Genomic DNA, 14196 nt, shown 5'->3' with positions numbered 1-14196 from the left:
ATGGATTGATCAGCATGATGATATGGAAGGTAATATTATGTATCATACCTGATCATTTTCTTTCCATTAATCATAGCTGATCAATCCATAGCCCCTCCCAGATATCTGTACTGTTTTTATTCTGGTTGCATTTCAGGTTCAAGTTTAGTCTTCAGTTCCTGTTCAGGAGGACTTCGTGTTCAAGTTTTTTCACTTGGATTCTTCAAGAGTTGAGACGATTTGTGTTACAGTGAGCTGCTGCATTCCTCTCCCCTCCGTTTTACGGGGCTGGATTGAGACCTAAATTCTGCCGGCGCTCCCTCCCACTTCGTGCGGCTGTATGGCAGCTTTGTACCCCTCCCGCTTCGGCGGTGTTAGGGTCAGTCAGCTCCTCCCGCGGTTGCAGGATAAGCCAGATCCCCCCGCATCAGCGGGGTGGTGTCCCTCCCCCGCTCCGCGGGGATGAGCTGGACGGATTCCCCTCCCCCACTTGTGTGGGGATGAGCTGGGTTAATTCCCCTCCCCCGTTTCGGCGGTGGTGAGCTGGGCAGAGTGTCCCTTTGTGGGTGTAATTCTCTAAGTGCTGAGTCCTGCGGATGGAGCTTTGATATCGACATACTGAGGAGTTTCCGGCAGCACATGACCACATATAGGAAGGCAAAAGGATTGCTCTCTATCTCCACCTGCTGGTAGATGGACACAACCCACCAGTCTATGGATTGATCAGCTATGATTAATGGAAAGAAAATTATCAGGTATGATACATAATTTTACCATTGTGTTCTGAATTAAGAATTTGCTAAAACACTTAAAAGGCAAATCACAATGTCCAAATGTGGCAGAGGCAGCAAAGGATTAGCAACAATTTTGTAAACTGATATTGACAAAAGTCTTCTAGGTACTTCTTGCCACTCTCATATCTCAAGTTTCTGAATATCCTTATCCCTAGAGTAGTACCACCAGTGGGTAGCAGAGATTAAACACAGTTCTCCTTCTCTTTATTCCTACTGTAAGAGCAGACAGCATAAAACAGTTTCCACTAGAGATTTGCATGAGAACAGAAATTTCACCCATGCCTGCCCTTTCCCACTGGAATCTAACCCATATTTGTCCGTACCAGCTAAGATCTATTCCATCCCCGCAGGAGTTGATGCTATTATTTACTCGCTCACAGCCCTCCATTTCCTCCTGAGCCCAACAGCCTCCCTTGGTTTTGTGGGCAGTTTTCACTTTTCAACCAGTGAGTAGACTAAACATCAGTCTGGTGTTGTGGCTGCCTTCCTGTGTATTCCAAGCCTTGCTCTGTGCATTCCAAGCCTTAAAGAGATTTTGACTACACTCGTGTGGGAATCCTGCAACAACTTCTTCCATCCGTGTGGTTCCCATGCAGCTCTCTAGTTTCCACTTACAGGTCTAAAAACCACTGCTGTAGAAGCTCAGGTGTGAAACTTTCTGAGACAAGTCTTGGTGTTTGTGGGTCCAGTAGAAATGGATATGGATCTTTTGGAACCCTGTATATGTAGTGGATGAATTCTCCTTCAGCCATTAGATGTTTCTGAACCACAGAATTTATTATTTATTTATTTATTATTTATTTATTGCATTTGTATCCCACATGTTCCCATCTCTTTGCAGGCTCAATGTGGCTTACAATACATCATGAATAGTGGAGATATATAAGAAATAAACATTTAGTATTACAGAAGGATCTTGGGTAACATAATAGTGATAAAACATGATGTTAATATAACAAGCAAATAGTAGAGACAATTCTGGGTATATATGAAGGAGTTCATATTTGTTGGTCTTTGTGGTATGCCTTGTTAAAGAGATGGGTCTTCAATAGTTTGCGGAAGTTAATTAGTTCATAGATCGATTTTAAGTTGCGCGGCAGCGCATTCCAGAATTGTGTCCTCAAGTAGGAAAAGGTTGACGCGTTCATTAGTTTGTATTTTAGCCCTTTGCAGTTGGGGAAATGAAGGTTGAGGAATGTGCGGGACAGTGTCTTAGCATTTTTTTTGTTACATTTGTACCCTGCGCTTTCCCACTCATGGCAGGCTCAATGCGGCTTACATGGGGCAATGGAAGGTTACGTGACTTGCCCAGAGTCACAAGGAGCTGCCTGTGCCTGAAGTGGGAATCGAACTCAGTTCCTCAGTTCCCCAGGACCAAAGTCCACCACCCTAACCACTAGGCCACTCCTCAGGTGGTAAGTCTATCAGGTCTGACATGTAGGCTGGGGCATCTCCATGAATGATTTTTTGAACATGATGCATTCTTTAAGATGGAGCCAATGCAGCTTTTCTCGTAGGGAGTTTAGCACTCTCATATTTTGTTTTACCGAATATGAGTCTAGCTGCCGTGTTCTGGGCTGTCTGAAGTTTCTTGATTATTTGTTCTTTGCAGCCAGCATAGAGTGCGTTGCAGTAGTCTAAATGACTGAGTACCATTGATTGTACCAGGCCTCGGAAGACGGTCCTTGGGAAGAAAGGTCTTACTCTTTTTAGTTTCCACATTGAGTGGAACATCTTCTTGGTTGTGTTTTTCGTGTAATTCTCAAGTGTTAGGTGTCAATCAGTGGTGACTCCAAGAATTTTTAGAGTGTCCGAGATTGGAAGATTCAGTGTAGGTCTGTTAATGGTGGTGAATTTGTTCATGTTATGTTGAGAGGTGAGTATTAGGTATTGGGTTTTTTCTGCATTGAGTTTCAGCCGAAATGCGTCCGCCCATGAATGCATGATCTGTAGACTTTGGTTGATGTCGTTGGAAATTTCCTTTAAATCTTGTTTAAATGGGATGTAGATCGTTACGTCGTCTGCGTATATGTATGGGTTGAGGTTTTGGTTTGATAGTAGTTTGGCCAAGGGTATCATCATTAAGTTGAATAAGGTCGGTGAGAGGGGGGATGTGTGACTAGGGCACTTTTTTGGAGCATACAAGTGTAGATCAGTTTCTCAATTCTCCGTCTGCTCTGTGTGGCTAAAAGGGCCCCCACCCTCTAGCCAGCAACTTTTTATAGGTTCTGGTTCTGTTTATCAGTCTCGCTCCTTTTTTGCCCTATTGATGCTTGCCTGGGTGACATATCAAGTAGGCTGCCACTGCTGGGACCTATACTGCTAAGGCATTGACTTGGTCAAAAGGTAAATGGTCATAGATCTGATATACCGCTTTCCTATGGTATAGCCAAAGCAGTTTACATTTATTATAAGCAGGTATTTTTGAACCTGGGAAAAAGGGGAGGGAGTTAAGTGACTTGCCCAGGGTCACAAGGAGTCTCGGGTCTCTGCCCACTGCACTAGCCATTATGCTGTTTCTCCACTAATAATATTGAAGACTGTCTCCAAGAGATATTAGGTCAGAGGCTGGGAAGGATCTGGAACCTAAAACATAGTTTCACTATTGAGATCCTATTTTATAGTCGTCGGAGATTTCTGCTGCCACCAGTTTCTCCCATTGATTATAATAGATCACTCCTGTGTTTTTCAGTTTTTCAACTTCTGTCCCTATCTGGAAAAGAACAGAAGGTACCTGAACACACTAGTCGCTGCCTACCCAGAGCAAAAATATTCTATTAGTTTAAAGTAGGGAAGTAGAGGCACTGTGGATTTGAACAATTATACCTTAGTGCTGAATTCTCCATTGCCCTACAAATACATAGAGGAGAAAGGGCTCTGTTTGCGTCATCTGTACAATGTAGGTGAGACTAAGCTCTTTTGGTGTTCACTTTATGAAACCACCATGGCTATGAGACAGGAACCAGGGGCGTGGCCTGGGCCCAAGATGGGTGGGCAGAACTCTGTCTTGTCCCACAAGTGATTTGGTCTCTCCCTCTCTCACCTGCATGCCAGATGGTATCTCAAACACCCCCCCTCCCCCTGCATACCTTTTAAATAGCAGATTTTCACCGGCAAATACCCACTGCTCATGTTAGCCCACACCCTTCCTTCTGATGCAACTTCCTGTTTCCGCATAGACAAGAATACATCAGAGGGAAGGCTGTGGGGCCAGTGTGAACAGTATGTCTCAGTCTCTGTTTACTGCAGGCGAAGATCTGCTATTTACAAGGTACGCAAGAGAGACAGTTGTTGGGAGTTTTTGGCGGGTAGGGCTTGGGGATTCCTGCCAGCCACATCATAGGTGTGTTGCTACTGGGTGGGCCTGGGCCCACCCGGGTTCACCCTTGGCTACGCCACTGGCAGGAACAAAGTGCTCCTGGGAAGAGGAAGGCAAAGCTGCGTTGTCGGCAGTCCTCTGTACCAACACCACTGGCACCCTTTGCTTCAAGTCCATGATTGTTGGGACCGCTACGCTGCCATGGGCAATCAAGGATATCATGGAAGAGCTGGCCAGTACTCTTCATCAAAGAATGCTTAGTTCAGCCATGATGATATAGACTTGCTACCTGAAGTGGCACCAAATGGAAGACCTTAAATCAAGAAGAAGAATGTCAAGGTTTCTTTCTTCTGGACAACCACACCTTCAGATGCAGCAGCACACGAGATGGTAAATGTAAATAAATCCTAGTAATACATGTGGAAGAATTAAAGTGGTGTTTCTCCATTGAAAACCACATCCCTCATACAGTCCATAGAGCAGCTCATCAGGATGGCAATGAAGAGGCTGTACCATCACCATGTCCTTAATGACATCTGAAGGAGGAATGGGCAGACATGCCAAGAAGATGCTCCAGAACCTCTGTTCCTGTAATGTCAGTGATTTTCAGTTGGGCTAAAGCATGGAAGTAAGTCCTCCACTCTCATGAAGTATTGGAATAAACTGGAGCATGACATCGATTTTGAATTTAGAAAAGGTTTTGAGAGTTCTGACTTGAACCAGAAGCATGGGAAGAGGAGACAACAAAAGATGCTGTGACTTAATGGTTGAAAGAAGGCAAAGGTGACTCAGGCTACCACACCCTTATAGAGGATGAGATTATCGCATCTGTGATAGGGGAGGGTAGCCAAGCAGAGGAGTAGGAAGACAACAATGGAGGCAGCTGTGGCTTAAAATTTTAAATTGTCTCTGAGTTGTGAGAATATGTAGACAAGTTCCTGGGTTACATAGACTATTTGAGTGATTTGGAGGCAGAAAGAAAAGTTCTGTATACCACTACGTGATTTGAGGGAATTATTAAGAGATGGTATAAATGAAAGGATGGATGCTGTTTTTAAGCGTAGCATCTCCAGCTCTTCCACATCAGCAGAACTCTCTACAACAACTCACACGCAAGTCAAGAGCTTATGGAGTCAAACTACTTAAATAACCAAGCCCCTACTATTCCATCTGAAAAAAAGAAGGCTGTCAAAATAGTTATCACCAACAGCCTCGTTGCTTTTACCCGAGGAGGAGGAAATTTGCGTAAGTTCTGTAATTTTTTATTTTTTAAAAATTTAATTTACTTTGACTTGCATTGTTGATTTTTTTTTTTATCGTTCCCTCCCCCCTGTCCTTTTCTCTTCATATGGGGCATTGTTATTTGTTTTGTTATTTGTACTTGTAAATATTGATTATATATAATGTTTTTCTGCATGTCTCTTCTTCATACTGTATGAGTCATAATTGTCAACTAAAATCAGAAGCCTGAATTATAAGGTATAGTTATTCAGAGATTTACTTTGAAGTGTTGCTTTCTTTGATGCTTTTGATAGTTCTACCATCTTCAGGTTCTAATTTTGGACACCCGAGTCCCCCTATAGGCCTAGTCCTGGGCATATGTTGAGCCATTTATGATGGTTGTATCCCCTGAGCTTGAGCCTTGTACTCCTTCATCTTGCCATGTTTAGAGTAGCATTGTTTTTGGGCACAGGAGATAGAGGACCGGGAGAGAATTTGGAAAGATTCATAAGCCTGTTCTTATTATAGGAAGTAGCTGTGGAAAAGCCCGTCTCCAAGCCAGGTCCAGCAAAACCCTCCAGGCCCCGACCCAAGAGTCGTATATCCCGCTACCGCAGCAGTTCAGCACAAAGGCTGAGGCGACAGAGGCAGGCCAGCTCCCAGTCAGTGGAGTTGGTTCAGACGGTTACAGATGAGGGAGCCACAAGTACCTCCATAACCACAGTAGAATCTGGCAGTGCGGAGGGTGCAGGCACAAGTGGCCCTCTTCTTGAGACGGATTCCACTACCGTGGTAATGGCAGGGTCCCAGGCTAACCGGACTGGTCTTAAATATCCCAAAACAAAAAAGGTGAGTGGAGCTTATTTCATTTGACATTCCTAATTTTCAAAGTTCAAGTAGTAGTTAATTAGAGTATGCTGCAGGACTGAGGTAAGCAGCTGGGAAGGGGGAGGACAAAACAGTGAGACAATGTTCACAGGACTGCTGGCATAGGGGATTTTTATGAAACTGGGCTAACAGGAGTTCTTAGTAGGTGGGAAAGGCATTTTTATATAGACTGGCAGGTGCGAGCTATTCAAGCACATCCAGCACAGACCAGGTCAGAGTATAAATTTTTATGGCATGTTTGGTAATCACCACCTCCTGCACTCTCTATAGTTCAGAGAATTGGAACTTTTTTTACAGAGTTTAATATGTTTTTTCATGTTCAGACATAAGGCAAAGAATATCGATTTTCAAGAACAGCTTATATCTGACAGTTATGTATCATACCTATTATTTAACCAGTATCCACCAAATTCTTTAACTCATCCAGAAAAACAAAACCTTGAGCTCAGAAGCAAAGATCATCAATATTGTAACTTTGTTTTCTTTAATACAAAAAAAGAAGCATCTCCACTTTCTCTAGGACCAGATTTGTGGGTAGTGATGGTAGAAGGAATATCTAACATACTACATGTACTGTAATTTTAAACACTTCTCTGTCTAGGACAGTGATTCCCAAACCTGTCCTGCAGGAACCCAGTCAGGTTTTCAGGATAGCCACAATGAATATTCATGAGGTCAATTTGCATATACTGCCTCCTTGGTATGCAAATCTATGTCATGCATATTCATTGTGGATATCATGAAAACCTGACTGGCGGGGGTTCCCCAGGACAGGTTTGGGAACCCCCTGGTCTAGGAGTATGGACGCTGTTTAGGCTAGCTAAGAAGATTAGCCTGTGAAGTTTGGAAGCCCTACCATATACATAGCAAATGACATTAATTCTTCAAATATGTCTTTGAAAGTGCACTTAGTATGGGGTTGTGTAATCGTGTTTTGCCAGGTGAATATGCTTAGCAGCTCTCAAGTGAAATGAAATCAAGTTACCAGAGAGCCACTGCCCTATAGCATACAGTAATACTTATCAGGAGAAGCGTGCAACAGTCACATGACAGCGTGGTATCCAGAGTCAATGCTCAGAGTATGTGCAGTACCCACAGTATCTAAGGTAAGCAGGATTCTCAATCCAGTCATCTGGACACACCTTGCCAGTCAGGTTTTCAGGATGTCCCCAGTGAATATGCATGACAGAAATTTGCATGCACTGCCTATACTGCATGCAGATTTGTCTCATGCATCATTGTGAGTATCCTGAAAACTTTACTGCCTGGATGTGTCTCGAGGACTGAGTTGAGAACCCCCTGCTATAATGCTTTCACTGCTCTTGATGCCCTGCAGATGATGTGCCTCCAGTACCCTAGAAGTCAAGCAGACTAATGTAGAAACAGGTGCTGAATTTCTGCTCTCCACAGTGAATGCTTCTGAAATCAGTCCTTTGTGGTGCTTCCATGTGTCACTGGAGTTAGCCAGTGTATAATTAACAGGCAGAACATCTATTTGCTGCCTTTCTGATGCATTTACATTGCACAGTTCACATCAGAGTGTTGATGCCCTTAGAGGTGCTAAAGATGCACGTGACTTGATCATAATTAGTTTATTTTTAACGTATTTCTACTGATATTTTATTGGGTATGTAGTGACCTTGTTGTAGACATGTGTAGCATTTTTCATTGACATGAACTTACCCTTCATATTTTTAGAGCTTTGCGATTTATTGCTTGTAAACTAGTGTTCAAGCCTGGAATTTCACTTCTAGAATAGGAAGACAGTAACGTATCTCTTTATTTTATACTAACCTTTCAATGTCTCTCTCAGTATTTAGTCACAGAATGGCTAAATGACAAGGTAGAAAAGCAAGAGTGTCCCATAGAGTGCCCTCTGCGTATCACCACTGACCCCACCGTCCTTGCAACAACCTTAAACATGCTGCCAGGCCTCAGCCACTCCCCCTTGATTTGCACCACCCCTAAACACTACATCCGCTTTGGATCACCCTTCAACCCTGAACGGCGCAGACGACCTTTCCTTGTGGATGGGACCTATGGCTCCTGTAAGAAGGTAAAGCATTGCATTTGTGCTTGTCTGTCTTTGTATCTGCACTTACCGTAGTGGGTGCTTGCCTGAGCGTTCGTAGATTTGTTGTCTATCCTTGTGGACCAATATCTTTTGCTCATCCATCCTGTGTAGGCACTGCCTTGTATATGTTTATTGGTGCAGGTGCTTGTACGCAGCTGTATACATTGTTGCATACGTTTGACCCTGGAGATGTAAGTACTTTAATTATTCAGTTATTGGTCTTGTGTTGACAGCGATGGATGAAACAAGCTTTGGATGAAGGTATGACTCAGGCCTCATGTACCCCAGAAGAGAACAGAATCCAATCACTATACCAAAGCAATGAGAGCTGCAACTCTTCTAACATCTGCAGGGACAGTGCAGGTAAGTACAGAATGCAGTAATCTGTTTGAATTGCTTGTGGTTAAGACCATATTGAAATTCAGTGGCATATCTAATAGGATATAAAGAGAATTAATAAATTCATGTGAGTGTTGAAAGTGAGATGGGTTCCAGTGCATTACTGCATGAAAAAGAAACATTTCTATGATATAACTAAAGTATCAGGCTGAATGGGAAGAGAGGAAGCTATGATAAAGTGAACCCTGAGAAGATTTTACGGCATTATGGTTGATTTTTGCTTTGAAATCATTGTGCCTTCCTGTTTTACCATAGATTTAACAACCCCTTTAAAGAAATGGAAGTCTCGATATCTAATGGAGCAGAACGTAACCAAGTTATTGAGGCCCCTGTCTCCCATCACCCCTCCACCTCCCATTCCTTCAGCCTCCAGCTCACTGAGCCCACTGCTCACCACACCCTGCTCCTCCTTGCCCGGAGAAGAGGAGTGTCGCAGTGCATACGGCTTGATGTTTTCTCCAATTCCTTCTCTAGCTGCTAGCCGCTGTAATACTCCACTACAGTTTGAGGTAAGTAATGACCTGAAATAGGAAGTCCAAACAGATTGTGTGCATCAGATGAAACATTTAATAACTGAGGGGGGGGGGGACTTTCTAGTGTAGAACAGCCCCATGACCATATGAGATCTAGTATAGAACTCCCTCAGTAGAGCACTTGAAGCCATTTCACTTTTTACATCTACGCCAACTAAACCAGCTTCTTGTTACAGAGTAGTCCGTTTCTTCACTGGGTGCCGGCATTCTAGTTTTGAATGCTTTGTCAGTGAAGGCTTTGAGCCTCAGCACTACACATCTGGGAGGGTTGATGTGTTGCTTAAGTACTCATAAAGCAAATGGCTCACTGCATCCTCAGCCTTATGTGAATGGCAGTGATTCCTTGACTTAGATATCTGTGTTTTCCTGCCCATCTTCAAGAGGAGTAGCTACCATATAGCTATCCGAGTTTTACTCTGGTCTAAATGAGCCACATTTAGACAATCTCTAGGCTATACTTCTGCAGGTGAGAAATCCATAGCTAACTGGATAAGCTCATAGTTAGAATGGCTCAAGCTGCTCTGTGATTTTTACCTGGTTTTGGACATCCAGCTGCAGAGATCACTCCAGCTTTCCCCACACTGGAGCAGCACAGTGTGGTACATCCTTTCAGGACACTCTGTGAGTTCTCATACTGAGAATCTCTCTGCCAAGTTTTCTGCATAGGGTCAAGGAGGGGAGAGCCTGTGGCACTGTGATTTGAGTTGCTAGCTTGAAGCAGCTTTCTGCACTTGTTTTAAAGTAAAGAGGTTAGCTTGTTCTGAGGTGCTTTTGTTGTGAACATTTATAAGTTTTGTGTTAACTAGACCTAGGGATGTTCACTCATATGGCCCATCTCCTCCCTTCCCCCGACCATGCCAGTTGTCAGCTTTAGGAGTAGATTCTGTATTTCACAACATTTTTCTCATTTGTAACCGTTTTCATTTCAGCAGATTTAATTCTGATACCATGGAGCACTGTTTGCAGAATCCTTCAGATGGGCTTTTTATTATTTCACATGTACCAACTGAGTTTAGCATCTGCATTGGGGGTAGGAATTAAGAAAATGAGGAAGGAACATGAGAACTCCCTGAGAATCTGTTTAATTGATAGCTAGGAGAGAGAACCTCAGCAAGACTATGTCAAGGGGTTTTGTCCTTTTCCTTAGTGTCATTCAAATTAAGTGTACATTTTTTTTCTCTGGAAATGAATGATGCAGTCTGCTCTGAGAGTGACTTCAGACATTTGTAATCCAACATTTTGCCCCTTGATGGCCACCCATTTGCTTGCTATAGACCAGGGACTCTCACCTTTCCTCTGGGCCCATGCAGTCTAGTCTGATTTCAGGATATCCTTAATATTCAGGAGATGAATTTGAATAGATTGGGTTTGAGAACAACATTGTGTGAAAGTGCGATCTCCTGTGTATTTGTAAGGGCTTCTGAACATTGGACTGGTTGTAGAATCACTGGCATGGATCTAAAGCCCTGGAGCAGAAATTACAACGGCACAGGGCTTCATGATGACCCTCTAGTTCTCCTTGTCCAGAGGAGGGCAAAGGAAGTAGAAATCATCTTAGCAAAGACAGTTTCTTTGTTCTCTGAATTATCCTTTTCAGTCTCTTGGTGGACGTTTGGAAGATAGCTAATGTAATGGGGGAGAGGGTAGGAAGGGTTGAATCAAAATGACCTTTTTGTTTTTCCATTGTTTGAGATTTTTATTTTGTTTGTATTCTGGTTTTCTTTTTTCTTTTTATTTGAAGCCCAACATTAACCACAGCTATTATGGGATTTGGTTTCCTCTTTTTTTGAGTAAAACCAGATTGCATCCCCTTCCTATGTCACGTGACCATAGTGCCTTCAGTTGTACAGTCCATTGATCACATAGATTTCTTGATATTCTGATATGGCTGCCACAGAATATAGAGAAATCATTTCTAATCCGCACTTCATTTCTGCTCACCTCTAGTTTGGATTTCACTCAGCATGAGATTCAATAGCACTAATATTAAATCAGCAGCAGTAACAAAAATATATATGTATAGTATGTATTTCCAAAAAGTCTCACAAGCTATGTTAACCAGCCATGTTTTCTCTGATTACGTAGAATTAATGGAAATAATTTCTTTTTTTTAAAAAGTATATATATAGATAAATATATAGATATTTTTTTTCTTTTTCAACTTCCATCCCACTTGTGTAACCAAAACATTCTGCCTTCTAGAATAGCTGTGGCTAACTTCTCTGCTTGTTATCACTTTCTTTTGTATTTAGTTTTTGTTTGTTTTATTTTGCTTCTTGACTTTTTTGAGTAGATGAATAACAAGATGCTTTTCCCTCCTCTAGAACATATCCTCCCCTGAGAGTTCCCCTGCGCATAGGCCCGAGTCCCTGTCACCCGAGGTAGTTATCACACCATCTGAATCGCACTAGGAGGCTGTAAGCATGTGTTTGTGTATGTGTGTGTGCCCCAACAAACGGGGATTTAAAAAGGGTGGGGGAAGAGCAGCAGGCACTGAAAGATAGGAAAGAGGGAAAGAGACACTTACTGAGGGTGAAGAGGAAGACTTAACAAACTAAGGGGCCCTTCTATGAAAGCTTAACACAAGCTAAATTCTGTGTGTCCTGTTTTATACCTATGGAGTGCACAGACATTAAAGTGCGCTAAGGTTTAATAAAAGGGCCCCCTAAATGAATGCTTGAGGGGAGATTGTACATGGTTATAGGAGTGTGTGTAAGGGAAGGATTGGGGGTGGGGTGGGAAAAGAGCTAGATTCACATTCCTAGAAATTGTTAAAACTTTTGTAAAATCTAATGCTGTTGTAGTGGTGGAAATGCTGAAAGAACTGCCAGATAATTGCAAAGGGAATTGCAATGAAATATTATTTTCTTTCTTTTCTTTCTTTTTTTTTTTATTGTTCCAAAATCATGAAACTTCTGTATGATATGCAGGCATTTTGTATAGCTTGGTGAGAGGAAAGGATTTAAAAAAAATCCTGTTTTCTGCCTGTCAAAACTGGCATGTCATTTGCTGATCTTCCTAGTTGGTAGAGGTGATCACTTAAACCTTTGAAAAACTAGAAAGTGGATGGCAGAATGCTCTTGTGTGATTGGCTGCTTGCTGGTGTGGGGTATCTGCTGTTGCCCATTGGACAGTATCAATCTTTAGTTCATTTTCCTTGCTGTTGGAGAACATGATGGTCTCTATTGCAATGCTGATACCATGATTCTCTGCTCTTTTTCAAAATCAAGTATTTCTTTGTCTCCCTCCGGCAAAGTGCATGTGAAGAGGCTACCACCTTCAGCAAACCATTAATGGCACTTCCATGTACCTGCTGGGGAAGATAAACTGAACCCCTCTGGCTCTGGTGAAGCTTCAGATCTCTTGTGCACAGTGACACTATGGATGCCTGAGTAATGGATCCAGTTAGTTCTTTCCCTCTCAAGATTTTTCTAGCTTTATTTCTGAAGGTTTTATTTGGAATTGGATAAAAGGCAGCATGGGATTTAAAAATAAAAGGTGGGGGAGAATGCATTTCAGCAAATTGCAGGGTAACCAAATGAATCTGGATTTTGATAGTGAATATGAAGCATAATATGTTGTCCTTTTTGAGGCTTCTTTTCTTGCAGAATGACTATATGTATGTTTTATTATCTATTCCCAACCCTTCTCCTGATTCATTTCATCATTCTTCTCCTTATATCCTCTTTCTGTTTGCTCTTTCTTTTCCATCTAAACCCTTTTCCTTCATTCCTGCCCCTTCCCCAAATTTGTTTTCCGATTTTTACAGCCCTGCCTTCGGACAGACTTGGATTTAACAAAGGTTGGACTCGTGGATCCCCCCAGCTGCTTGGAAAATCTGACCCTCCTCAGTACAGGACTTACTGAGTTAGCCGCTCAGTCGCCTAGCACCTCACTACCATACAGCAACACCTCAGAGACTGGCTTCCTGTGTCGCAGTGGAGAAGGACAGATATCGCTAAGGAATTCTGATCAGGCTTTCCGGACCGAATTTAATTTAATGTATGCCTTCTCTCCTTTGAATGCAATGCCCCGGGCAGATGGGTCGCTGCAGGGCTCCCCTCTGCTAGGGGACCGAAAGCCTTCACAGTCAGAAGGAGGCATGTACTGCAATTCTCCAGCAGAGGGATATTTTAGTAGACTTGGTCAGGGGCTTCTCAAAGAGACAGCACAAGGATCTATGTCTCCTTGTGGTGAGAGGACATGCGAGGGAGTGAAGGCGTCTCCACAGAATCCACCACAGAAGAAAAAGGCAAGTATACAAGATGGCATGCACCCTATTAACTTTAAAAGCTAGTCATGAAAATAAACATGTCTTGATGTTTCTCACTCTGTCCTTGTAGATAAGACTACCAGGTTTATTCTTAGAGCTTAGATTTAATCATGAATGAGCCAGATACATCCCAAGATTTGTTCTCACTGTTCAGAATCATAAGCCTGCTTGTTAGTATTTGTAACTAGAATTGGTGTGCTTTTAGTTACCTCTTCTGTTTGAGTTTTAAGTGTTACAGCTATTTCTGAATGCAAGAAAGGGTATTGACGTTTTCAATTCTATTTATACTTCTCTTCTTGTTCAGACTTTGGCATGGTGTTTTGCAACTTTATGTCATGGGAAACGGGAATTTTGTAGCTATAAAACATGCAATTTGTTGGCTCTTATGGCTTCTGTGTTCTCTGAGGACAAGCAAGTTCCGTTAGTCTTACCTGTGGGTGATGTCATCTGATGGAGCCCATGTGGGAATGCTGTCCAGCTTGTTTACAACAACATTTCAGAACACGCATGTGTGTCTTCTGACTGCCGCTGTTGTGTGGGATCTTGCCAATCATTTTTTTGCAGAGCTAAATGATTTCACTGTCCAAGTACTCTTCCGCAGCTGAAGTCAAAATTATTTTGTGCTTCCATTTTTGCTCGTTCTTGCTTAAGTGTGTAAGTTTTATCCCTGTTGTGCGGAGCCATTTTCGATGTAATGTTCTCCTTAGGTTTTTTGG

The 14196-nt window shown here is 42.5% G+C and overlaps 1 protein-coding gene across 3 annotated transcripts in view; it reads left to right on the top strand.

Annotated features, from left to right (window-relative positions):
* SETD5 (SET domain containing 5) overlaps positions 1 to 14196 on the top strand; it is a 115581-nt gene that overhangs the window by 84513 nt on the left and 16872 nt on the right. For 2 of the 3 annotated variants that reach the window (XM_030205438.1, XM_030205436.1), the window contains 6 exons: positions 5842 to 6162; positions 8015 to 8257; positions 8509 to 8638; positions 8930 to 9183; positions 11532 to 11588; positions 12977 to 13459. In XM_030205438.1, the coding sequence (XP_030061298.1) occupies positions 5842 to 6162; positions 8015 to 8257; positions 8509 to 8638; positions 8930 to 9183; positions 11532 to 11588; positions 12977 to 13459 (1488 nt within the window). The remainder of the gene's footprint in view (positions 1 to 5841; positions 6163 to 8014; positions 8258 to 8508; positions 8639 to 8929; positions 9184 to 11531; positions 11589 to 12976; positions 13460 to 14196) is intronic. The other variant, XM_030205437.1, reaches the window with a different exon arrangement.

This window comes from Microcaecilia unicolor, chromosome 6 (assembly GCF_901765095.1).
Source record: "Microcaecilia unicolor chromosome 6, aMicUni1.1, whole genome shotgun sequence".
In the NCBI taxonomy this organism is placed as follows: Eukaryota; Metazoa; Chordata; class Amphibia; order Gymnophiona; family Siphonopidae; genus Microcaecilia; species Microcaecilia unicolor.
The sequence above is the reverse complement of the archived record's forward strand: the minus strand, read 5'-3'. Positions and strand labels throughout refer to the sequence as shown.